The sequence below is a fragment of the Staurois parvus genome, unplaced genomic scaffold, assembly GCF_062004578.1.
Source record: "Staurois parvus isolate SC_StPar_1 unplaced genomic scaffold, SC_StPar_1.0 ptg001190l, whole genome shotgun sequence".
Classification (NCBI taxonomy): Eukaryota; Metazoa; Chordata; class Amphibia; order Anura; family Ranidae; genus Staurois; species Staurois parvus.
This window is the reverse complement of record NW_028318986.1, coordinates 462,359-490,128: the sequence shown is the minus strand read 5'-3', so window position 1 is coordinate 490,128 and position 27,770 is coordinate 462,359. Positions and strand designations below refer to the sequence as shown.

Here is a 27,770-nt window from a genome sequence, read left to right as displayed (position 1 = left end):
AGACAACCCTGTCCAATTTTTGTTGAACCTAGAGATCAGGAGGTCCCCTTTTCTACCTCTGACACTTTTTGGTCCAGATGCTGCTAGCTTAGGTAGTCTGCCTTCCAACTTTCAATTGTCTGAAATGTAAATAGTGGAAAAAGCTGGAATGTGATGTCCTGCCCAGGACAAGATCGTTTCTACATTACGTGTCCCTGCAAGACTTCTGGTGGCTCCCTGATTATTGATGTATGCTACTCTTGTGGCTTTGCCCAACTGAATCCTGATCATATGACCCTTCAGTTGGCATTTACTGCATTGCAAAGACACACAGAACTCCTAAACCTCCAGTATGGTTATCAGAAGACAAAATTCTGCGACGTTCAAGTTCCCTGAATCAATTAAGAGTCCAGGACTTCTTCCCAGCATGACAGGCTGGTATTCATTGTGATGAGCTTCCATTAAACCAGAAGGAAGGACTTCCCCAACTCTAGAGCAGTATTCCTGAGCCACTAGGCCAGGGACAACCAGATCTTTAGTGGCAGACAAATCAGTCTGTCGACGATGACAGGATGTAGCATTGTAGTGTTCTGGAAAATGGGACTGCTTCAAAGAAGGCTATCATCAGCCCAAGAGCTCTTATGGAGGAACAAAGTTGAGTGACTCCTGGACTGAAGATTCTGAGTCTGAGAATAGAGATCTTAAAGTTTCTTCTGGAGAGGAAAAACTCTGGCCTGTGCTCTATCTAGGCAAAGACACAGATATTCCAAATGATGAGTCAATTCAAACATCGACTTCTGAAGGTTTAGGACCCAGTTGAATCTCTACAAGCTCTAGATGGCTTGAACTAAAAAATATGCACTAACTGTGCCCCCAACAGAAGGTCATCCAGATATCCAACACTGGAGATGCTCTGAGAGTCCAGCAAGGCTAGCACAGGAGCTAGCATCTGAAAACTTGAGGGACAGAAGATAGATTGAAGGACAGAACCAAAATGTAGACGTTTTGGGGATTCACAGCAAGGCCAACGAATTGCTAATGTTCATTTTGTAAAGCGCTGCGTAAACTGTACAATAATAATAATAATAAGGTGGTGAAAAAGTGGGGACATGCAAGTATGCTCGCTTGATGTCCACAGAGGCCAGAGGATCTCCCTGAAGGCAGAAGGCTATGACAGACCTGGTGGACTCAATACAGAATTTTTAAACCTGAATGAAGGCATCCAAGATGAAACTTGGTTTGGGAAGTTTGAATAATTTGGGGTAGAACTCCTTGAACTGTTCTGCCAAGGCTAAAGGTACTGAAGCAATGACCGCCTGATTCAAAAGACCTAGGATAGCTCCATGAAGATCTGTTAATCTGTGGGATGGCACAGGTAGGTTGAAAAGGCATAATTCTGAGAAGGAGCTGATAACTGAAATCTAGCATATACCCCATGAAAACCCCCTCCCAGCCAAGCATCTGAGATGCTATCCAAATCTGGCATGCTATAGGACTATCCAAATGTCCACAAAGACTAGCGGACATCACCCTATTTGGAAAGCTGGGATGCCCAGTCATGCTGAAGAAGATGTATCTGAGGGTTTGGAGGATTTAGATGTACAGGTTTTGCAAGTGGTCTGGAAGCCAGGTTTAGAGCTGGATTTGGAGTTGGGAGTAACAAAATAAACTCTTCTGTGGAAGAATGAGCTTTCCATGTCTGAACCCTAAGCTTTTTCAGCTGGGGTAGAGGAGTACTCCTGCTCCCAGTGGTATCCTTGATGAGTGCCTTAAAGGCCAATCTAAAAAAAGACATTGTCCCTCAAAAGGTATGTGAATCAAACACTTTTTATATGCTGGTTCTGCAGCCAAAAGCTTGAAACCAAAGAGTCCTCCTCATGTTGACTGATATGATGCTCAAATAAGAGACAAGATGGGAAAATTAGCAAATGGTCTACACACTAGTTCTAAGATTACCAGAAAGCAGACACGTTCCCAACAGCCACACCCCAGGCCTATGCAGAAGGACATACTGTAATAAGGTTCATCCCAGTATCAAAATGCTTTACTTAGACTGCCCAACCTTTATACTCACGGGAAGAAAGCCTCGAAATGGGAGCCAAAGCCATAGATATTAAAATAACACCCGAGAGGTAAACTCTTCAACAGAAGAACCAGAGTCTCCTGCAGAGGAAAGAAAATGAATGGGGTCACTGGACAAAAAAGAAAAATAATTGTATATAACTATAAATATATATTGAACAAACTTTTATTGGGCACAGTAGCTCATGTTTATCTTTGAAATGTGATAACCTGTAACGGCCTTTGAATCGTTGCTTATGAACAATTTTAGGCACTATAATCTGTCACCATTTCACGAACGTACGCAATTTTAAATCTCGACATGTTTGGTATCTGTTTAATTGATCTAACATCATCCTTTATATTTGACCAAAAACTAGGTATTATTTTGAGATTTTTTTAGGTCATTTTCTCCTAGCTCCGTGAGCTTTCACATCCAGGACTGCCTTGGTGGTAGATATTTCCTCAAAAAATCTCCCCTGAAGAAGCCCGTGAGGGCGAAACATGTAGGGAGTAACTACAATTACCTAACCAAGTTTGAATCTCAGTTGGTATTCTTAGAACTGAAATTGTTTTTATGTTTCTGTATTTTTTTCTTTTCTTGTGTTTTTTACAAAAATACGAACTAAAAATAATATAACTTTTTAATGTGTGGTATTTATGTCTATGCACCCTGAAAGTCCCATCTTTTCTATTGAATATTTGTTTTTGTGTGTGCTAAAATTCATTTAAGTGCAGCCTTTACTGAAAATTTGCGTTTGATAAATGGCTGTGAAAATATCGTGTGACATAAAAATGACAACAGCCAGCATTCTATTCTGCAGGGCCTCTCCTTTCAGAAAATATATGTTTGGAGGGGGGGGGGTCCAAGTAATGTTCTAGCAAAAAAATGCCAATTTTAACATGTACATGAGAAATTAAGAAATTCCCCCAGTAAAGCGGTTAAACTTTACTTTACTGTGTTGCCTTACAATACAAAATGTATACTGAAGTTCTACTATATGCAGTGATATGCCAAATGGGTTAGGTTTTGGCCCAGCTAATTATATTAATGACCAGGTTGACAGTGACAGGCTCTCCTTACCTATTTTGCTGAAAAAAGCCTATTGTTTATAGCCCTATAGTATGCAGGTCAATAACTCAAGTTGAATTTTACACTCACGGCATAATGAGTTGAAGGACTGCTTCCCCATCCCCGTTTGCCTGCTCTGATCAGATCCATATTTACTTTAATGGAAACGGAGAGGACGGGAATCCCCATGTACTCCGGTCATCTAAGTAAACACAGATCGTTTTATAAAAGCTTTCGATTTGTATGATTGGGCTCTTTGAATTCACACAGGTTCATCTTATTTTCTACTGTAACAAATCAAGCCCAGGTTCAATGAACGTCTCTAAATATCACCTTAGCTTCACACTTAAGTAAAGTCCCCTTATCTGATGACCAGGTAGGTCCTTCTAATGATAGCATTGCAAAGGAAGCGGTTTTAGTTGCTGTTCAGCTCACATGCAGAAGGGAAACAGTGAACTGCGGGATCAGAGGAGGGTATGCAATTATACGTCATAATCAGGGGCGGACGGACAACTCATGGGGCCCCCGGGCAATAGGGGATCATGGGGCCCCTGTGTCCTCGCCCACATTCAAAGCACACCCAAAAAAGCCTATGAAAAGGTACCAGGGACATCTCATGGGGCCCCCTACTGACCTCGGGCCCTCAGGCAGTGCCTGAGTTCCCCAATAGTCAGTCCGCCCCTGGTCATAATCTATCAAGTGTAGACATTGTATCTTCCAGTTATTGGAAGGTTAAAGGATGAGAAAAGGCCAAGTTCACAGGTAAAGCAGCAAATCCATTTAAAGGACAATTGTATGAAGGGGCGGACTGACCATTTTGGCACTCGGGCACTGCCCGAGGTCAGTAGGGGGCCCCATAAGATGTCCTGGTACCTTTCATAGGCTTTTTTGGGTGTGGTTTGAGTGTGGACGGGGACACGGGCCCCGGAGCTACGTGGAGGCCCGGCGGCCATCTTACTTTCTGGACGGTTAGTCCACGTACCTGACGCTAAACTACATTATACTATTTTAATATTTGAATTTTCACTGTCGAAATTGCAAATTCCTTTTAATAATATACAAATTGGTATTTACCCTACTACATTATGGGCATTTTTTATGGTCTCCTATGTGGAGCTATTTACTTTTAGAGCCCATCCGATCCAGCCATCCACCATTACCCAGGAGAGGGGAGTTCCTTAAAGGAGACACCTACACTTGTCCATCCCTTAAAGGGATCTCTGGTCAGCTGGATCCTGTATCTTCCTACGAAACCCTGACAGCACCACCATACCTAGAGGGAGGATCATCCTGAATTAGGACCTTATCCAACTCCTAAAGGGGACCTCTACATATTTATATAATGCATATATACATTACGCATCTGGTGAGTGCGTAATTTTACCACACTATTTGGAGCACCATTATTTGGATTCTACTGTTATATCGTACCCAGATTTGCACAGACTGACACCTTTTAATCTAGTAATTTTTATATGTTTCTAGCGCTGCACCTTTTTACTTGTTTTGACCTCATCTTGTCCGATTATACCTATGCTGCCGGACTTGGCCTGTGACCTGACTTCTCTGCTGTCTGCCGTCTATGCTTGATCTGCCCGACTGTTACCGACCCGGCTCGTCTGACTTTGCGTCTACCTTCCTGCTGGCTACAGTCCATCAGTCCGGCAAGTCCGTATCTGGATTCTGCTTCCTGCTGTTACCTTTAACCTGCCATCAAGCAAGATCCGTGCCTAGCTGTCCACCTTCAACCTGTCCTGATTCTTCACCTGTCTGTCGACTTCCACTCACGCCAGGGGTGTATTTACCACAAGGCATTTGCCTAGGGCGGCATTTTTCAGGGGGGGCAGCACTGCCCCTTGGAAGAAGAGATGGAAGAAGGGGCAAACGCACATGGGGATCTGGTGGGTTCTGAGAGATACTATGGGTTTCATGACTGTGTATGCACAGCCCGACTCTCGTTCCTGGGGATATCCGGAGCTGTGAAGGTGAGTGTCTCTCTCACCATGGGGGATGGTGTGGGTGGCAGTGGAAGGCTCGGGTGGAGGGCAGGGGTATTCTTGGTCAATGTCAGGCTCTTTCTGCAGGGGGGCACCAATTCTTGTGTTGCCTAGGGCAGCACAAAACCTAAATACACCACTGACTCACACACAAACTACTGGACTGATCACAGGCACCTGCACCTCACCGAGCTCCTGTGGCTACCATCTCACCATCAGTGACCCTCGAGTTGGAGCTGTACGGGAGGCCTGACTCTTCAGGTCAGGCTCACTATCTAAGGTACATGACACCATGTATAGAATTAGCAGCATTGGAGGTTCTAAATATTGCACAATTGGATGTAGGATGCTCAGGGCAACAGAGGAAATGCTGAGCACTAAAGGCACTCACACAAGGGACAACCCATGCTCCGCCTGATGCAAACGGACTGTTCTTCCATAAACGTACAACTGTTTAGTATTTACAACAGGGGTCCTGAAGCACGTTTTCATGCCGTCAGTCTTAAATGGTCAATTTGGGACAATTTACTGACCCTGGCACTATGAATCCGCTGCGGGGCATTTGGCTCATTATTCATTGAACACTCCATACTGCCGGACCGGTCCACAAGGAAAATAAACTCGCCACAATTGGACTGCTCCTGTCCAGCTGGGAAACTGGGGTAGAAATTTAACATGGCCACTGACTCCGCCATAATGGACCCTACAGAATACAGGGAGAAAATAAAATTGTCACAAAAGACTGGAAAAAAAATATTCCACCAATTTCAGCAAAACTTTTACAGAGGTCAGCAAACTATTTTAATGGCCTTCACCATGGTGACAGACCATTATTGTTATTACCAGCAAATTTGTGTCCTTCACCAACATTGAGTCATTTAGGGGTCGGTATACTTACCATGTCATATTTAACCACTTCAAGTCTGGACACTTCCCCCCCCTTCCAGTCCGGACACTTTCACCCCCCTTCCAGTAAGGACACTTTCCCCCCCTTCCAGTCCGGACACTTTCACCCCCTTCCAGTCCGGACACTTTCCCCTCCTTCCAGTCCGGACACTTTCACCCCCTTCCAGTCCGGACACTTTCCCCTCCTTCCAGTCCGGACACTTTCCCCCCCTTCCAGTCCGGACACTTTCACCCCCTTCCAGTCCGGACACTTTCCCCCCCTTCCAGTCCGGACACTTTCCCCCCCTTCCAGTCCGGACACTTTCCCCCCCTTCCAGTCCGGACACTTTCCCCCCCTTCCAGTCCGGACACTTTCCCCCCCTTCCAGTCCGGACACTTTCCCCCCCTTCCAGTCCGGACACTTTCCCCCCTTCCAGTCCGGACACTTTCCCCCCCTTCCAGTCCGGACACTTTCACCCCCTTCCAGTCCGGACACTTTCCCCCCCTTCCAGTCCGGACACTTTCACCCCCTTCCAGTCCGGACACTTTCCCCCCCTTCCAGTCCGGACACTTTCACCCCCTTCCAGTCCGGACACTTTCCCCCCCTTCCAGTCCGGACACTTTCCCCCCCTTCCAGTCCGGACACTTTCCCCCCCTTCCAGTCCGGACACTTTCCCCCCCTTCCAGTCCGGACACTTTCCCCCCCTTCCAGTCCGGACACTTTCCCCCCTTCCAGTCTGGACACTTTCCCCCCCTTCCAGTCCGGACACTTTCCCCCCCTTCCTGTCCAGACACTTTCCACCCCCCTTCCAGTCCAGACACTTTCCACCCCCCTTCCAGTCCAGACACTTTCCACCCCCCTTCCAGTCCGGACACTTTTACCCCCTTCCTGTCCAGGCCAATTTTCAGCTTTCAGCGCCATAACACTTTGAATGACAATTGAGCGGTCATGCAACACTGTACACGCATGAATTATTTAGCATTTTTTTGAGACAGATAAAGCTTTATTTTGGTGGTATTTATTCACCGCTGGGATTTTTTTTTTTTTGCTATGTAAGTGGAAAAGTCCAAAAAAATTTTAAATTTTGCAAATAAATAATAATATTTCATCATAAATCTTAAGACAATTTATAAAAAAAATGTATTCCCTTATCTTTTTAGTAAAAAAAAAAAAAAATTAGTTTTTAACCAAAAATTATAATTTTTAAACATTTTTTTTACATTTTTATTTTATTTTTTTATATTCGTTTTTTTTTTTTTTTTTTTACATACCGTCAACCTAGCGGTACAGTGTGATGGTGACACTGTACTACTTGTGGGGGGTGATGAAGATTTTTTTTTTCTTTTACACTGATTGTTTTTACACCCATAAAGGCTGTAAAAGCAATCATTTCTCCTTCTCTCTGGCTGCATTCTTGCAGCCATTGAGAAGTACTGAGTGAGCTGTGATTGGTCACAACTTGTCACACGGTACAGGGCTGTTGTGAATAACCCTGTACCAGGTGACCTCTGTGATCATTCACAGATTTCACACGTAGTGAGCAATGATGTCACAAGTGACATCTTGCTTACTACTCTGCATGTGATCACTGATTGGCCAATCAGTGATCACATGATCGGGACCTCACACAGAGGTCCCATATGACGATTGGTGTCCCACTGTGTCCAGAGGACACAGCGGGCACCGAATTGTGGTGCTGCGCGCTCCCAGGGAGCGTGCACAGAGGGTTTATAAATGGCCACCCGACCCTGCACCATCAACCCCTTTGGATTGCTCTGGGCTTTGAGTTCCTGGAATATTCCAGACAATGGATCTACTCCAGCTATAAAGGTGTAAATAAATTCTACGAGGGGCGTTCAAGTCAAACCGGAACTTTTAATTTTCCAGGTATAAAAAGGGACGCTAGCGTGACGGCACTACATGCAGTGGTAAGTGGTCAGTATGTGCTATTAGGCGGCGCACATGTCGCGGGCCAGTCCAGAGGCCGATAATCAAGATGGCAGACAACAGTGTTAGTGTGTGCATGGAACAGCGTGTGGGGATGAAGTTTCTTGTGAATGAAGGTACACAGTCCACCGATATCTATAGAGGACTTCAAGCACAGTACGGTGATGAGACGCTCGGCTGCAGTAAGACATTTGAATGGTGTAAACGTTCCAAAGATGGCCGTACGTCCATCAGTGACCATCCTGGCCATTGTGGTTCCCAGTCCACAGCAGTCATTCCTATGAACATTCAGCACATGGAACGTCTGATCCTGAATAATTGATGCATAACCTGTCCTGAAACTGCACAAGAGACGAATCTTTCTGTGGAACACAATGATGACGAAGTGAAGCCAGCTGTCCTAAAATGGTTCAGGTGTCCTGACAAATCTTTCTATGCTGAAAATTTCCAGGCATAAATTAAAGGCTGGGGTAAGTGTATACATGTATCAGGGGAGTATGTCAAAAAATAAATGCAGTGTCCACTCCTTGAAATTTGTTCTTTTATTAAATAAACTCAAAAGTCCCGGTTTGACTTGAAAGCCCCTCGTATATCTCGGATGGCAGCCTACGCCTTACAGTCTGTTCTTCCAAAAGAGAAGAACCAACGGAGGTTGGTACGTCTTACAATGCAGGGGCCTCCCAACCTTCTAAACAAAGGGCCAGTTTACTGTCCTTCAGATCTAAGGAGGGCTGGACTATTGGAAGTAGGGAGGGTCCTGACTTCTGTAGAATAAACAATGCCACATCTTTGGGAGAAATAGCACATCATCGTTACGGTCATTGGGCCCAAATTATTGGTATCATTGGGAGAAATAGCGCACCATCGTTACGGTCATTGGGCCCCAATTATTGGTGTCATTGGGAGAAATAGCGCACCATCGTTACGGTCATTGGGCCCCAATTATTGGTGTCATTGGGAGAAATAGCGCACCATCGTTACGGTCATTGGGCCCCAATTATTGGTGTCATTGGGAGAAATAGCACATCATCGTTACGGTCATTGGGCCCCAATTATTAGTATCATTGGGAGAAATAGCGCACCATCGTTACGGTCATTGGGCCCCAATTATTAGTATCATTGGGAGAAATAGCGCACCATCGTTACGGTCATTGGGCCCCAATTATTGGTGTCATTGGGAGAAATAGCGCACCATCGTTACGGTCATTGGGCCCCAATTATTGGTGTCATTGGGAGAAATAGCGCACCATCGTTACGGTCATTGGGCCCCAATTATTGGTATCATTGGGAGAAATAGCACACCTTCGTTACGGTCATTGGGCCCCAATTATTGGTATCATTGGGAGAAATAGCACACCTTCGTTACGGTCATTGGGCCCCAATTATTGGTGTCGTTGGGAGAAATAGCGCACCCTCGTTACGGTCATTGGGCCCCAATTATTGGTGTCATTGGGAGAAATAGCACACCATCGTTACGGTCATTGGGCCCCAATTATTGGTGTCATTGGGGGGAACTGTACCCCATCATTGGTGTCATTGGGAGGAATTGTGATCCGTCATTGGGAGTTTTTCTGTCCCTTTAATGGTGTCATTATGGGGGGAATTATGCCCCATTGTTGATATCAGTGGAGAAAAATAGTGCCCCAAGGGCTGGATGAAGGTAGGCAAAGGGCCACATCTGGACCACAGGCCACAGTTTGGAGACCACTGATACAATGTAAAGTATGTCAGAAGTCAGAACAAGGATCTCTTTCTGGATAGGTCACTGAAAGGAGACCTTGGGGCCAACCCAGAACGCTCCTCTGGCATTACATCCACCAGGTGGCCACAGAAGACCTTGGAACTGAAGAACCAGGGCAGGCAATAAAAGGTCTGGGCTGGCCTGCTCATTTCCCATTATTTACCTCTGTGTCTAAAAGAGAACATATTCTGGAATATGAACAGTGAAGAATTACGCCAGGATTCTGCAATACCAGTGAAATCGTGGGGGTTGATTTACTAAAGGCAAATGGACTGTGCACTCTGCAAGCGCAGTTGTTCCAGAGCTTAGTAAATGAGGTAAAGCTTCACTTTTCAAAGAATACCCAATCAGGTGCAGGGGAAATATCTATCTATCTATATACAGTATATATATATATATATATATATATATATATATATATATATATATCTCCTGAATTTTTGCTTGCACATGATTGGATGTTGGAAGTCAGCAGAACTTCTGCTCATTTACTAAGATCTGGAGCAATTGCACTTGCAGAGTGCACAGTCCATTTGCCTTTAGTAAATCAACCCCAATGTGTTCTTCTTTCAACAAAACTTACAGCTCTCCCATTTTGCTTGCCATACTTCTGCATTTGTGAATAGAATGTCTTCTGTTCTTGACCTCAATGCCCCTTCATGACCGGGGCATTTTTTGCTATTCAGCACTGTGCTATTTTAGCTGGAAATTGCACGGTCATGCAACACTTTATGTAAATGACATTTATAACGTTTTCCACACAAATAGAGATTTCTTTTGGTAGTGTTTGATCACCACTGGGTTGCTTTTTATTTATTATTATAGAAATGAAAAATACAACATTTTCTTTTTTCTGTAATAAAATATATCCAATAATATCAAATGTCTTTATACATTTAGGCAAAAAAAGTTTCTGCTACATGTCTCTGGTAAAAAAAAAAATTACAATATGTGTATTTTAATTAGTTTGTGTGAAAGTTATAGTGTATGACCGATCTTAAGGTGTTACTAAACCCCGGATCCCGCATTCACTATATCTGTTTCCCCCGGACCCTGCATTCACTATATCTGGTCCCCCCGGACCCCGCATTCACTATATCTGGAACCCCCGGACCCCGCATTCACTATATCCGGCCTCCCCGGACCCCGCATTCACTATATCCGGCCTCCCCGGACCCTGCATTCACTATATCCGGTCTCCCCGGACCCTGCATTCCCTATATCCGGTCACCCCGGACCCCGCATTCACTATATCAGGTCTCCCCGGACCCTGCATTCACTATATCCGCTCTCCCCAGACCCCGCATTCACTATATCCGGTCTCCCCGGACCCTGCATTCACTATATCCGGTCACCCCGGACCCTGCATTCACTATATCCGCTCTCCCCGGACCCCGCATTCACTATATTCGCTCTCCCCGGACCCCGCATTCACTATATCCGCTCTCCCCGGACCCCGCATTCACTATATCCGCTCTCCCCGGACCCCGCATTCACTATATCCGCTCTCCCCGGACCCTGCATTCACTATATCCGCTCTCCCCGGACCCTGCATTCACTATATCCGCTCTCCCCGGACCCTGCATTCACTATATCCGCTCTCCCCGGACCCTGCATTCACTATATCCGCTCTCCCCGGACCCAGCATTCACTATATCCGCTCTCCACTGACCCTGCATTCACTATATCCGCTCTCCACGGACCCTGCATTCACTATATCTGGTCTCCCCGGACCCTGCATTCACTATATCTGGGTCTCCCCGGACCCTGCATTCACTATATCTGGTCTCCCAGGACCCCGCATTCACTATATCCTCTCTCCCAGGACCCTGCATTCACTATATCCTCTCTCCCCGGACCCTGCATCCACTATATCTGGTCTCCCCGGACCCTGCATTCACTATATCCGCTCTCCCCGGACCCCGCATTCACTATATCCGCTCTCCAAGGACCCCGCATTCACTATATCCGCTCTCCCCGGACCCTGCATTCACTATATCTGGTCTCCCAGGACCCTGCATTCACTATATCTGGTCTCCCAGGACCCTGCATTCACTATATCCGCTGTCCCAGGACCCCGCATTCACTCTGAAGGACAGTATACTGGCCCTTTGTTTAGAGTTGGAGACCCCTGCCCCAGCTGATCAAAATGGCTGTGTACTGGGAGCTGAAATATGCTGTGTCCGATGGAGGGGAGGGGGGGGGGGGGTTACCCTCTTCTGGATGACTTACATGTACGTGATCTAGCTTGCCTACAGTATAAGTACTATGGGTGGATAGCAACTGATTAACCCCTTCCAGTCTGGGCACTTTTCACCCTCTTCCAGTCCGGACACCTTCACCCCCTTCCAGTCCGGACACCTTCACCCCCTTCCAGTCCGGACACCTTCACCCCCTTCCAGTCCGGACACCTTCACCCCCTTCCAGTCCGGACACTTTCACCCCCTTCCAGTCCGGACACCTTCACCCCCTTCCAGTCCGGACACCTTCACCCCCTTCCAGTCCGGACACTTTCACCCCCTTCCAGTCCGGACGCTTTCCCCCCCCCTTCCAGTCCGGACACTTTCACCCCCTTCCAGTCCAGGCCAATTTTCAGCTTTCAGCGCTATCACACTTTGAATGACAATTGCGCGGTCATGCAACACTGTACCCATATAAATTTTTTTAGCATTTTTTCGAGACAGATAAAACTTTATTTTGATGGTATTTATTCACCACTGGGATTTTTATTGTTTTGCTATATAAATGAAAAAGTCCAAAAATTTTGGAAAAAAAAGTGTTTTTCTTATAAAATTTTGCAAATAAATAATCTTTATTCATAAATCTTGGCCGAAATGTATTCATCTATCTTTTTAGTACAAAAAAAAAAATAAAAATAAACCCAAATTAGTTTATAACCAAAAATTACAATTTTTCTAAAAAATTTTTGACATTTTATTTTTTACATTATTTGTTTTTTTTTTAACATACTGACACCCTAGCAGTACAGTGTTACCACAGTGACAATGTACTACATGTGGGGGGTGATGAACATTTTTTTAAATTTTTTTTATTATTATTACACTGATTGCTTTTTACACCCATAAAGGCTGTAAAAGCAATAATTTCTCCTTCTCTCTGTCTGCATTCTTGCAGCCATTGAGAAATACTGTGTGAGCTGTGATTGGTCACAGCTTTTCACATGGTACAAGGCTGTTATGAATAGCCCTGTACCATGTGATCTCTGTGATCATTCACAGATTTCACACGTAGTAAGCAATGATGTCAGAAGTGACATCTTGCTTACTACTATTCATGTGATCACTGATTGGCCAATCAGTGATCACATGATCGGGACCTCACACAGAGATCCCATTTCAGCGATCGGTGTTGCCAGGGAGCGCACACAGGCGGAGAGCGGGGAGGGCATTTATAAACGGCCACCCACTCCTGCACTGCTCCAGTCTGGCCGTTTATATACAGTTGCAAGAAAAAGTATGTGAACCCCTTGGGATTACGTGGAGTTTTGCATGAATTGGGCATAAAATGTGCTCTGAACGTCATCTAAGTCACAACAATAGAAGAACACAGTCTGCTGAACATAATACTACACAAACATTAGATGTTGCCATGGTTTAATTGCACGTAATCCCAAGGGGTTCACATACTTTTTCTTGCAACTGTACATGGGCCAGACAGGAACTGGTTATATCAACTCCCCAATGATCCACTTAATGTCGAAATAGGAAAGTTCTAGCTACAACTCATTTCTATGCAAATAAAATGATCTCAAAACTTACCGGGGATCTTTTTCAGGATAAAATTTGATCTGAATTTTCGTTGGACTAGGGCCCACAATTTTTGGGCAACTATAACAAAAACAAACCAAATATATTACCCATTTAAGAGTGCGAGTAGTAAAAAAGTTGTGAGGAAATCAAGTGACAGATGGACTCTGATTTTGAAAAGGAAGGTTTAAAAAAAAAAAAAAAAAAAGACAAATATTCTGACAAAAGGTTGAAATTATGTATGAAAAAGATCATCCATGTGTCTTATAGACTGACAACAAATATGTGAACAATGGTTAAAAAAAAATATATGCCATGGCTTTGTTATTGTACATGATTTCCTGAACGCTCGTACCTTTCCTTTGTGGGAGTCTCTTCGAGAATCAAGGGGGGTCCCGTTGCGGGAACATTATCGGTATTTGCATTTGCACCACTGGGTCCTATCCCTCCGTCGTACTTCTACATACCCTTACCGCAAAACATCCTTTGAACATGTTTGTCAGCATTCCCCGGGGTCCCCTGGTCTCATTTCTGTAATTTATGCCTCCCTTAACAGTAGGTCCTCCTCACCACCCGTCTTACATCGGTCAATGGGAGTGAGATCTGGGTGACTCGATTGCGTGGGAGGATCGGCGTAGGGCCCGGGGGATGGTGGCGAAATGTTCATTCAATACAGTCAATCTTGAGGCAGCCTACAAAGTTCTCCTGCGGTGGTACTGGGTCCCGGCTCGGACTGCTCACTTTAATCAGACTGGCGGAGATAGACGTTTCGGGAACTACACGGGGATGTCTTACACATTTGGTGGTCGTGCCCGGGATTGACAGGCTTCTGGTCTAGGGTTTTTGGTTTGCTACAAACGCTATTTCACATTACAGTCTGTAGGGATGCAAAGGTGGCTCTTCTGCACTGCCCAATTTTGGGTCTGTCTAGATCTCAGCAGAAATTGGCATCCTACTTATTTCGGCCAAATGTGCCATAGCTCAAGCTTGGAGAACCCCTTCAGTTGTCTTCCAAGGGGTGAAGACCCGGATGAATGCTATGTTGATCAATAAACAGATGTCTAGCGTTCTTCATGATTCTCATCCAAGATTCCTTAAGGTTTGGGAACCTTAAATACGATATTCCTTGCCATCCCTGCCTCCTACTAGTTATGGCCTTTTGTACTTGCTGCCTGTGCTAGCCCTGGATCCATGATTCTCCTAGTCTCCCTTTCCTCTATGTTTTCTTTCTGATTTCCTTTTTTTTATTTTTTGTCATTTTTATTTTCTTGTTCCTTTCTTCTAACCTTTTTTCTTTCCTCTTCTCTTTATGGTATTATGTTGGACTACTGCTGATAATATTTGGTCCGGCTTTTTGCCGTCCTTCCTCGCTGTCATTGGACATTTTGTTATTTGGCTAATACAAGTCAGCAGAATGTATCTGTTTCTGTGTTATTGTTATGCTCCGCCTCTGCGTGGGCGTATATTGAGCTTGTTGTGTTCCTAAAACAAAACTTTCTTAATAAAAATATTGAAACAGAAAAAAAAATATGTGAATGCAAATGATTCTGTAAGCCAAGGCTGGTAATTTCAACAAATGTTCTTCTTGTGATTTTGATGACCTGATGTTGGTACACAGCTAATAAACCTGGATGATTCTTCTCAGATGAGCCACATAGGTCTCCTCCATAAAGTACCACAGATGGTTTTAAAAATTGTGGTGGAACAGTATTAGACGAGGCTCTTATCTGTGGTTAGAACCTTCCAAAAGCCCACAATGATCTTGCCAATTAGAAGGAGGTGTAACGGAAATGGTTTCACGTACTTGAAGAGAGCACAAAAATCCAAGTCTGGCTATGGTTGCCCCTCAGATCTCTGTTTCAGGAGCTGCAGAAGAATGGGCGCACGAGCTCGTATTAAGTGGGGTCTCCCCAACTCAAGCGTTCCTGGACCCGAGTCTGTCAAATAATATATACTGTACTAGGCGTGATGAGAAACGTGCACGGAGGAAAAATGTGTTTCGTTTTGGATTTGTTCATTAAGGTAACAATGATTCGTTTTCGGAATTCGTTTCGTATATTCATTTTTTTTTTTCAAATCAATTCGAAAATTTGGAAGATGACTATATTCATTCTATTTTTTTCTATTCAATTATTTTATTTTCTATTCTATTTTATTCCTTTATATTCTCCTACATTGTAAGCTCCCAGGATCAGGGCCCTCCTATCCCTCTTGTATTGAACTGTATTGTTACTGTATTGTCTCCCTTTATATTGTAAAGCGCTGAGCAAACTGTTGGCGCCATAAATCCTGTATAATAATAATAATATATAAATCCTGTATAATAATAATTCTGTTGTATTTTATTTGATTCTCTTCTGTTTTATTCTTTTATATTCTAGCCTGTTTTATTACTGCTCTCTAGCTCCCTTGTCTCCTCCTCCCATGTTCTTCTCCAGAGCTTCCCTCATCCTCTGGAACTCTCTATCCCAGTCTATCAGACTATTGCCTACTCTGCTCACTTTGAGGCGATCTCTGAAAACCTCTCTCTTCAGGGAAAGCCTATCCTGCCTTCAGTTAATCACAGAATCTTCTATTCCTTCTACTAATCCATCCTGCACAGGTATCTTTTGTACCACTAGCCCCTCCCTCTTAGATTGTAAGCTCCCAGGATCAGGGCCCTCCTATCCCTCTTGTATTGAACTGTATTGTTGCTGTATTGTCTCCCTTTATATTGTAAGTGTACAATCCAAACGCACACGTTCCTGCGTTAAAAATGGCGGTGTGTATATGTGGGTGCTGCAGCGACCGTCGGCTGGAACTGAATCAGCGAGGGAGAATGTCACCAGCCTGATGAAGGGGTCCTTCGAGACTCCGAAAAGTTGCCTTGCTGTAACGATGTGATCGTTCATTAAAACTTTTGGACCCATATTGGTGATCCTCGGTGTGCTGGTGACATTTTCCCTCCCTTATATTGTAAAGCGCTGAGCAAACTGTTGGCACTATATAAATCCTGTATAATAATAATAATAATATAAATCCTGTATAATAATAATAATATAAATCCTGTATAATAATAATAATAATATATAAATCCTGTATAATAATAATAATAATATATAAATCCTGTATAATAATAATAATAATATATAAATCCTGTATAATAATAATAATATAAATCCTGTATAATAATAATATATAAATCCTGTATAATAATATATAAATCCTGTATAATAATAATAATAATATATAAATCCTGTATAATAATAATAATATAAATCCTGTATAATAATAATATATAAATCCTGTATAATAATAATAATAATATATAAATCCTGTATAATAATAATAATATAAATCCTGTATAATAATAATAATATAAATCCTGTATAATAATAATATATAAATCCTGTATAATAATAATAATAATAATATATAAATCCTGTATAATAATAATAATAATATTCTGTTCTTTTATTGTCTATGTTATTCTGGTTTATTCTATTCTATTTATTCTATTCTGATCTTTTCAATTCTATTTTATTGTATTCCGTTTTATTTTATTCTTTTATATTCTATTCAGTTATCTATTTTATTGTATTCTGTTTTGTTCTATTTTTTTATATTCTATTCCCTTTTTTCTATTCTTTACTTTTACATTGCATTCTATTCTTTTATAGTCTACTCTATTCTATAAAGCAACCTAAGTTGGAATCATCATCTTATTTCACTTTTATACCTTACTATATTTATTGCAGTATGTTTCCATTTCTAAATAAAATTCATTCTCAGATTCGAATTCACTTTCGAATTTGGATAATTTGTTTCATTATGATTTATTTTGGATTCATTGAAATTCATACCTCTTGCGATTCTGAAATTCAGACCCATCCAAATCTCTGAATAATGAAAATGTCATCTGAATTTCAATTAGTTACGAAACAAATCACACGTGTCTAGGTGTAATTGCATCCCTAGGAATATACATGAGAGGCTTTATTCAAATTTAACCGCCTCCCACCTGCCATATAAGGAAATGATGGATGGGCGGCGGTTCTCTTGTTCTCATATGACGTCCTCCCACTCTAACTGTGCATGCGCGCGCCCCCGGAGATCGGTGGTGCACTGTGTCCCTGGGACACAGCGGATCACCAATCAGAGGAAAGAGCCGATGACGTCGGCTCTATCATGTGATCAGCTGTGTCCAATCACAGCTGATCGCATGTAAAGGAAATGCCGGTTATCGGCATTCCTCTCCTCACGCTGACAGTGCGTGGGGAGAGGGGAGCCGGTAAGTGGCATTCCTCAGAGGGACATGTACACTGATAAGGGCACTGATGATCCGTGTAGCCCCATCAGTACCACCTGTCAGTGCCCATCAGTGCACATCAATGCCACATATCAGTGGCCATTTGAGCTGCCTCTCAGTGCCGCCTATCAGTTCCAGTCAGTGCCACCTACCAGCGCCATGTATGAATGCTGCCTTTCAGTGCCCATTAGTGATGCCTGTCAATGCCCATCAGTTCCACCTACCAGTGCCTCCTCATCAGTGCCCATCAGTGCAGCCTCATTAGTACACATCAGTGAAGGAAATAAATTACTTATTTTCAAAATTTTATAACAGAAACTAAGAAAAAAACTTTTTTCCCCAAAAATTTTCAGTCTTTTTTTGTTTAGCAAAAAATAAAAAACCCCAGTGGTGATTAAATACCACCAAAAGAAAGCTCTATAGGTCTCAAAAATATGATAAAATTTTCATATGGGTACAGTGTTGCATCACCGCGCAATTGTCATTCAAAGTGCGACAGCGCTGAAAGCTGAAAATTGGCCTGGGCAGGAAGGGGGAGTATATATCATGTGATTCAGGTGTTCCAATCCCCTCCATGGACACAGGTGTATACAATCAACCCCCTAGGCATGCAGACTGCTTCTACAAACATTGGTGAAAGAATGGGTCGCTCTCAGGAGCTCAGTGACTCCAAGCGTGGTCCCGTGATACGTGGTCACCTGTGCAATAAGTCCATCCGTGACATTTACTGGCTACTACATATTCCACGCTCAACTGTTAGTGGGATTATAACAAAGTGGAAGCAACTGGGAACAACAGCCACTCAGCCACCAAGTGGTAGGCCACGTCACATGACAGGGCGGGGTCAGCGCATGCTGAAGCGCCCAGTGCGCAGAAGTCGCCAACTGTCTGCAGAGTCAATAGCTAAAGACCTCCAAACTTGGTGTGGCCTTCAGATGAGCCCAACAACAGTGCGTAGAGAGCTTCATGGAATGGGTTTCCATGGCTGAGCAGCTGCATCTAAGCCTTACATCACCAAGTGCAACGCAAAGCGTCAGATGCCATGGTGTAAAGCATGCCGCCACTGGACTCTAGAGCAGAGGAGACGTGTTCTCTGGAGTGACCAATCACGCTTCTCTGTCTGGCTATCCGATGGGCGTGTCTGGGTTTGGCGGTTGCCAGGAGAACGGAACTTCTGCACTGTGCCAAGTGTAAAGTCTGGTGGAGGGGGGGATTATGGTGTGGGGTTGTTTTTCAGGGGTTGGGCTTGGCCCCCTAGTTCCAGTGAAAAGAACTCTTAAAGTGTCAGCATACCAAGACATTTTGGACAATTTCATGCTCCCAACTTTGTGGGAAGAGTTTGGGGATGGCCCCTTCCTGTTCCAACATGACTGCACACAAATGCACAAAGCAAGGTCCATAAAGACATGGAGGAGCCAGTTTGGGGTGGAGGAACTTGACTGGCCTGCACAGAGTCCTGACCTCAACCCCATAGAACACCTTTGGGATGAATTAGAGCAGAGACTGCAAGCCAGGCCTCCTCCCCCGACATCAGTGCCTGACCTCACAAATGCGCTTCTGGAAGAATGGTCCAACCTTCCCATAGACACCCTCCTAAACCTTGTGGACGGCCTTCCCAGAAGAGTTGAAGCTGTTATAGCTGCAAAGGGCGGGGCCAACTCAATATTGAACCCTACGGACTAAGACTGGGGGGCCATTAAAGGTCATGTGTGTGGAAAGGGTGGGGCCAACTCAATATTGAACCCTACGGACTAAGACTGGGGGGCCATTAAAGGTCATGTGTGTGGAAAGGCCGGCCGACCAATACTTTCGGCAATATAGTATATCTGATGGTGGAGAGAATGTCTGCCTGACCCGATCTGGTAATCAGCTGGTGGTTCAGCAAAAGAAAAAAAAAAACACACAAAATGAAATAATGAGTTTGTATTTCCAGAGGGGAGAAGGTTGATCCCAGAGTACCTGTCCTCCCATGGCCGGCTGTTGTATATGTTTACCTGGAGCACTGCCATTTACATGTATTTGTAAGTATTTGTTATAACGTGGACATTGGCACACAGGAGCGCTCTCACTGTATTGAGCCATTATACCGCAGGGTTGCCAACCGTCAGTAAATTTACAGACAGTTTCTAAAAGTCGGCAATTTTTACAACTGTCTGTAAAAATCAGGGGCTGATAATTCGTCATGCTGCGTTGACTTTTGTAATTGTAAACCAGTTCAATTACTTCTACTAATTACAGTGTTTCCAGATTGTGTTTATACTGTTTAATTATTGATTGTCTTCATTTTCGGGCAGCCTAGTGGCTAAGTGGTTAGCACTTCTGCCTGGCAGTACTAGGGTCGCAGGTTCAAATCCCAACCATGGCACCACCTGCCTGGAGTTTGCATGTTCTCCCTGTGCCTGCGTGAGTTTCCTCTGGGTACTCCGGTTTCCTCGCACGTTCCAAAGACATGCTGGAAGGTGAATTGGCTCCTGTCTAAATTGTCCCTAGTGTGTGTATGTATGAATGTGAGTTAGGGACCTTAGACTGTACGCCCCTTGAGGGTTAGGGACCTTAGATTGTACACCCCTTGAGGGTTAGGGACCTTAGATTGTACACCCCTTGAGGGTTAGGGACCTTCGATTGTACGCCCCTTGAGGGTTAGGGACCTTCGATTGTATGCCCCTTGAGGGGTTAGGGACCTTAGATTGTAAGCCCCTTGAGGGTTAGGGACCTTAGATTGTACGCCCCTTGAGGGTTAGGGACCTTCGATTGTACACCCCTTGAGGGTTAGGGACCTTCGATTGTACGCCCCTTGAGGGTTAGGGACCTTCGATTGTACGCCCCTTGAGGGTTAGGGACCTTAGATTGTACGCCCCTTGAGGGTTAGGGACCTTAGATTGTACACCCCTTGAGGGTTAGGGACCTTAGATTGTATGCCCCTTGAGGGTTAGGGACCTTAGATTGTACACCCCTTGAGGGTTAGGGACCTTAGATTGTACACCCCTTGAGGGTTAGGGACCTTAGATTGTACGCCCCTTGAGGGTTAGGGACCTTAGATTGTACGCCCCTTGAGGGTTAGGGACCTTAGATTGAGGGTTAGGGACTGATGTGAATGTACAATATATATGTAAAGTGCTGTGTAGATTGATGGCGCTATATAAGTACCTGAAATATTAAATAAATAATTTTTAATGTCATTTTCAGGTTGTCAGTAAAAAGTGCGATCCGACAGGAAATTTGCCATGTTTTGTCAGTAAAAAATGCTGCGGGAGGTTGGCAACCCTGGTCGACCGCTGGATCTATGGCAGATTATTTCATCACCTGATGGTGTCGGTCCTGATTCCTGGGCAGCGGCTGTAACTCCAAGCCCCGCCTCCACAATGACGCTGGGTTTGTTCACATCTGTATAATAAGCCAGTATTTCTACATCTCGATCGAATTTGTGTCCCTCCTCCAGCGACACCTGCAAAGGGGAAATCACATCACTGTAGTAGCGCATTTGCAGTAATCCGTCATCTTCTGTATATGGGGGGGGGACATGAACAAATCGGAGGACTGCCAAATTAGAACAAAAAGGAGCTCTTATTTCTTTCTTTTACGTTTTCTTTCATGACACACATACAAGATTTGATGGTTTATGGACACACGTTCACCCTGATATTGTGTATTGGAATATTGTAGCAGTCTGAGAGTATGCCACGCGTGGTCAAACACAAGGTCGGGGGGCTGAATCTGGCCCACCAGGCCATTTTATGTGGCCCTTGCACTTCTCATTGCTGGCGTGGCACCCCCTCATCTCCATCCCCACCATGTTTCAGCAGTTGGCAGCAGAGAGGAGGATAGAGCTCCTTCTACAGATCCTGCTATTCACCATGCAGCTGCAGAGAAGTGTGTCTCTCCCCCCCCCCCCCCAATTCTGTCTCAGCAGTCAGCAGCAGAGAGGACAGAACTCCTCCTACATATCCTGCTCTTCTCTGTGCAGCTGCAGAGAGGTTTGTCTCTGCCCCCTCATCCTGTCTCAGCAGTCAGAAGCAGGAAGGAGGACAGAACTCCTCCTACAGATCCTGTGCTTCTCCATGCAGCTACAGAGAGGTTTGTGTCTGCCCCCCCATCCTGTCTCAGCAGTCAGCAGCAAAGAGGAGGACTCCTTCAGATCTTGTGCTTCTCTGTGCAGCTGCAGAAAGGTTTTTCTCTGCCCCCCGCCAGCCTGTGTCAGCAGTCAGCAGCAGAAAAGGAGGACAGAACTCCTCCTACAGGTCCTGTGTTTCTCCATGCAGCTGCGGAGAGGTGTGTCTCTGCACCCCCCCCCCCCCCCCCCCATCCTGTCTCAGCAGTTGGCAGCAGAGAGAACAGAACCCCTTACATATCCTGATCTTCTCTGTGCAGAGGCAGAGGTTTGTCTCTGCCCCCCACATCCTGTCTCAGCAGCAGGGAGGACAGAACTCCTCCTACAGATCTTGTACTTCTCTGTGCAGCTGCAGAAAGAACTCCTCTTACAGATCCTGTGCTTCTCCATGCAGCTGTGGGAGAGGTTTGTCTCTGCCCCCCCCCCCTCCAGTCTCAGCAGTCAGCAGAAGAGGACGACAGAACTCCTCCTACAGATCTTGTGCTTCTCCATGCAGCTGCAGAGAGTTTGTCTCTGACCCCCCCCCCCCCATCCTGTCTCAGCAGTCAGCAGCAGAGAGGATGACAGACCCTGCACCGCTCTGTGCAGCCGCAGCACCCCCTCTGGCCTCACATTCAGTAGACTCCTATTGTCCTCCTCCAGACCCTGCACTCTCTGCTTCCCAGCTCTGCCCTTAGCTTCTGCCTGGCAGCAGCACAAGGTAAGGGGGGGGGGGGGGTGCAATGTGATGTAAGGGAGGGTGGTGGACTCTTGACTTCTGATGGGGCTCTTGACATCTGATATAAGTGGGGGCGGGGTGCAACCATAATACTGATGCAGGGCCACAATGAAGTTGAGTTTGACACCCCTGCAATATGCAGTCAACAAAAGAAAGGAGTCTTGACATTATTCTGCGTCCCGCTCACCTGGGCACTAGTCTTGTCACAATCTGTGTACTCCATGGGGGTGATGGTACAGTTGGACTCGATCTTGGCGATGCCATAGGTGGACTTGAAGTGAGCCTTCAGACTCAGCGTGTACGGGATCTCACCAATCGGCACCTGAGGACGTGTAGCCGTTATGCTCACATCCTGATCTAGAAGAGATAAAAAGAAAAAGGAAATATTTTATTGTTCAAAATGCAGAACAATGCCTGTAAGGAAAAACGGATTTCCATAATCCAGAAGGGACCAGTGCGTAGTTATGCTGCTCATACTTCCGATCACAAGGGAATTGCTGGATGTACTTTGACAGGAAGGCGCATGCATGGAATTAGCATGCTAAGCTTGGTGCCCGGCAGCCTATATACACTGGTGGACTGTGAAGAGAAGATGCTGAATGGGTTTCAGCTTCAACTTGTTCCTACTATTCCCGAGACCTGATCTTCTCTTACTAATGTATGACCCAGCTTGCTCTCTGGACTTTTGTCACCTGTTACGTGCTTCTGACCTTGGCTGGCTTATTGAACTTGCCCCTGCCTTCTGATTCTGTACTCCGCTGCCCGGCACTTACCGGCCCCGGCTTGCTTCCTGGACCTTGCCTTGCCCCTCAATTCTACTCCCTCTCTGCCTGGCTGTTGCTGACCTTGGCTTGTCCCTTGGATCCTTCTATCTCTTGTTATGATACCAAACTGTTCCTGTGTCCAGACCCTGTCCAGAGATCTGCAGCTTTAAGCTCTACTTGTCTAGCTCCAGCATAGAATCTCCTAGCTCCAGCATAGAATCACCTAGTTCCAGCGTAGTCTCCTCTAGCTCCAGCATAGAACCACCTAGTTCCAGCATAGTCTCCTCTAGATCCAGCATAGAACCACCTAGTTCCAGCATAGTCTCCTCTAGATCCAGCAAAGAACCACCTAGTTCCAGCGTAGTCTCCTCTAGCTCCAGCATAGAACCACCTAGTTCCAGCATAGTCTCCTCTAGCTCCAGCATAGAACCACCTAGTTCCAGCATGGTCTCCTCTAGATCCAGCATAGGTTTATCTAGCTCCAGCATAGAACCACCTAGTTCCAGCATAGTCTCCTCTAGATCCAGCATAGAACCACCTAGTTCCAGCATAGTCTCCTCTAGATCCAGCATAGAACCACCTAGTTCTAGCATAGTCTCCTCTAGATCCAGCATAGGTTTATCTAGCTCCAGCATAGAACCACCTAGTTCCAGCATAGTCTCCTCTAGCTCCAGCATAGAATGACCTAGTTCCAGCATAGTCTCCTCTAGATCCAGCAAAGAACCACCTAGTTCCAGCATAGTCTCCTCTAGCTCCAGCATAGAACCACCTAGTTCCAGCATAGTCTCCTATAGATCCAGCATAGAACCACCTAGTTCTAGCATAGTCTCCTCTAGATCCAGCATAGAACCACCTAGTTCCAGCGTAGTCTCCTCTAGATCCAGCATAGGTTTATCTAGCTCCAATATAGGCTCTCCTAGCTCCGGCATAGACTCGAATAGCTGCAGCATAGCTCATGTCCAGACTGCATACCTCAGCACTCTGGCCACTCCATGTACTTACTGTATACTCTGTCCTCACTTTCAGGAGTGTTGGGCAGGAGGTGCAAAAAGAGTTCATAAGTTCCCTACTCTCCACTAAGTACATGATTGCATCATTAAATGTTCCCGTTTTCTTGTTCCCGGCACAGACTCCTCTACTAGCTCCGGCATAGATGTCCAGACTGCAAACCTCAGCACTCCGGCCACAGCATGTACTTACTGTATACTCTTTGTCCCCACTTTCAGGAGTGTTGGGCAGGAGGTGCAAAAGGAGTTCCTAAGTGCCCCCGTCTCCACTAAGCACATGATCACATCATTAAATGTTCCCGTTTTTTAGAAGGACAAATTAAAAGTGAGCCTGAGGTGACCCAAATGTTTGTAACGTAAAAATAGTGAAATTCGAGTACTTTTGTTAGTCTTCAAATCGATCCCTGAGTGCACCCCTGTGGAGCTCCATGGATCCATGTTGTGACATCGCCAGGTGACCATGCCCCCATGAGGTTAATTGGGGATCCCGTGGCTATGACATCATGGGGGGGGGGGGCATGGGTGTCACTGGGTGACCTTGCCTCCGTGTTTATTTGGCAACAGGCGGGGAGCGGCTGTCATTCTACGAGTGCCTCTCGATAGGAGCGGTTATGTTCAGCGAGATTTTTTTTCATGTGGGTTGGCTTTCATCATGATGGAAGCTGGATTTACATTGGGGGACATGTTTATTATTACAATTTGTTTTTAAAAATTACTTGTCAAAAACTGTGTTATTGTTTTTATTCATTTATGAAATTGTTTTGGCTAATGGGAAGGGCTACTATGTACCCCATACTCACATGAGGGGGTAGGATCTGTCAGCCCCCCTTGTTAAAGGGGGCTTCTAGACACAGATAAGTCATTGCCCACACACTTCCACAACCACCAGGCCAGGGTTGTGGGGAAGAGGCCATTGTCCTCAACATGTGGACAAGGTGCTTTTGGGGGGCCTCCCCATGTTGAAGGCATGTAGCCTGGAGGGGAGGAGCACTCCGTTTCCCCCCTCCCTATTTCCTGGCCTGCCAGGCTGCATGCTCAGTTCAGGGTCTGGTGTGGAATTCGGGGGGCCCCACGCCTTTTTTTTTTTTTTAAATGTTCCTGCAGGGTCCCTGTAACGGAACCGGACCCAAACTGCACTTGGGTATTTCCAATAGACTCCCGCTTCCCTGTCCGAACACCGACCACGGACCCCACCGCTGATCATACAAGACTAGAGACCACCAGACTTGAAGGAAACCAGAAAATAGACTGCTTTATTTTAACACAGACACAATATATATACATTCAAGGGAACAACCCACCTCCCTGCATAACGACACAGGGCGGGGCAAACCAAATCTAGCAACAAGAAACACATCAGCAGACAGTCCCATCAGGGGGAATGGCTGCCGGAAACACCCCCCACCAAGCCAATACACAAGCACATACATCCCATAGTTTTCTCCCAAGCAAGACACACAATAGAACAATGGGACACCACCACATGGCATTAAATAATGACCAACCCCCCCACCCCGCCTATACATGTCTACACAATATCAGGACAGCTCACCCTGCACCCCTAACAGGCACAGGGTGACTTACACATAATAGGGATATGGGGAGCTGAGACAGGGGTTTCCCCACTTCTCCAAAGTGAGCTGTGTTCCATGGGCCCCCCACCCAAAGTGACTCCCGTCACAGTCCCCCTTAAAATCCATACCAGATCCAAAGGGCCTGGTATGGATCAGTGGAGGACCCCTAGCCGTTTTCTTTTTAATGCCTCTTTTATTTACATTCTGGTGTTATGATTAGCCAACATCGCAAGCAAGTCACCTGAAAGTTGCAAGCAAATCGCATCACAGACACAAGCAAGTCACCAAAATAACAGAACAAGCAAATCCGAAAAACCTTCCGAAAAATATGGATTGATTAGGAAAAAGCGAATATGAAAAACAAATTCCTAAAAAGACACATCTATGATGCAAAAGCCTCTAGAGGGTCATAGGAACTGGTCTAAAGACTAGCACAAGGTTCTTGGTATCTACACTTGTTGCTTTAGAAACATTTTGGGTCATGTCAAGTTTACTTGAGGGTTAGTGGACCTCTCAGAAAAGCAATAAATTGATAAACAAAAACTACTTATTTGTACTTGTACCTTTTGGGGTGTATCTCGGGTTAAGGATGGCTGGGAGAGCAAAACGCACAGCTCCATCTGCCTCCACCGGCAACTCCCGCACATATTTCAAGGTGACCTCGGCCTCCTGGCCAGGAGGGAGATTCCCAACACTGCAGCTAAAGACGTCCGCAGAGCTCTCATCTTCCTCCAAGAGGAAGGCTTGATCGCCTCGGCTCATGGCCTCATCGTAGGTTTTGTGAGCCTGGAGAAGAGAGGGAGGAACAGCAAACCCTTTACTGTTGTGTAATTTGAAGAGTTTTACAGCAGTTTAGATCTATGAATATGACCAATGTACACAGTTTCAATAAATTGGAGCACTACCCCCTTAAGGGCCGCTGGATTTGAATTGGGTCCTCTCAAGCTCTGCACGGCCAGACAACACACATGTTCTATATCTTGCACACTGGAGTCAATAAACAGTCCTTGGGCTTGGTTTTGGGATTTTATTAAGAGGTTAAACTCGGATGGGGTCTAGGGGTATATGGAATGCCCGAGGAACTTGAGGACAACTCCTTAACAACTATGTACAAGAAAAATGCAAGTAGCATCTCTTGTAAAAAGTACTGAAAGCTCTTTTGATGTACCTCCTCAGACCCTGGATGATTCCTCCTCTTCACCCAGCTGCCCGAGGGTATCCCTGAGCAACGGGGGCCCAAGAGCTGCCAATTTAGAGAAGTTCCAGATGAGGAGCTAGTCGGGTCTTGCATCTGACTGCCCTCTCACCACCCATGGGGTGTAAGAGTACTCACACTGTCCTCTCCTGTCAGCTTAGTGGGTTGGTGGCTGCCTTCAGGCCTTTTGCTGTGTTGGCTCCTTCCCTGCTGCTCAGGATGATCTCCCCAGGAGATGGTAGCTCAGTGGAGGTCCTCTCATCCAGCAACCTGCCCGTAGGTAGGCCTTCTCCCTGGGCCCCCTCTCCCAGACTCCACACTCCAGCGATCCTCACTCCATCTTCCACCCAACACTGACTATTACCCACTAGGCTCTTGGATATTTTAGGTTACCTTGGTCACCATGTCCAGCCTCATGCCAGGGGATTGGCCAAGTCCCTCAACATGCAGATCTGGGCCTCCTCCCCTCCTCTACCCCGTTCCAGAAAGTTCCTAACTTTCTAGAAAGGTGAGAGGGCTCAGAAGCCCTGATCTGTTAGAGCCTCCCAACCTGTCCTGGGGTGACCTCACTACCTCACTCCCAAGCCGACTCATCCCAGGCTACTCCTCAGCAGCTGTAAAAAAATAAACCAACAAACCTATCTAGCTAACTTGGAGGGCGTTACA

General features: G+C 45.4%; 1 protein-coding gene across 4 annotated transcripts in view; it reads right to left on the bottom strand.

The window, feature by feature from the left end:
* VWA5A (von Willebrand factor A domain containing 5A) overlaps nt 1-27,770 on the bottom strand; it is a 134,112-nt gene that overhangs the window by 61,229 nt on the left and 45,113 nt on the right. For all 4 annotated transcript variants that reach the window (XM_089659790.1, XM_089659787.1, XM_089659789.1 and 1 more), the window contains 5 exons: nt 26,473-26,695; nt 22,752-22,921; nt 21,042-21,183; nt 5,643-5,812; nt 2,054-2,142 (listed from right to left, as the gene is read on the bottom strand). In XM_089659790.1, the coding sequence (XP_089515916.1) occupies nt 2,054-2,142; nt 5,643-5,812; nt 21,042-21,183; nt 22,752-22,921; nt 26,473-26,695 (794 nt within the window). The remainder of the gene's footprint in view (nt 1-2,053; nt 2,143-5,642; nt 5,813-21,041; nt 21,184-22,751; nt 22,922-26,472; nt 26,696-27,770) is intronic.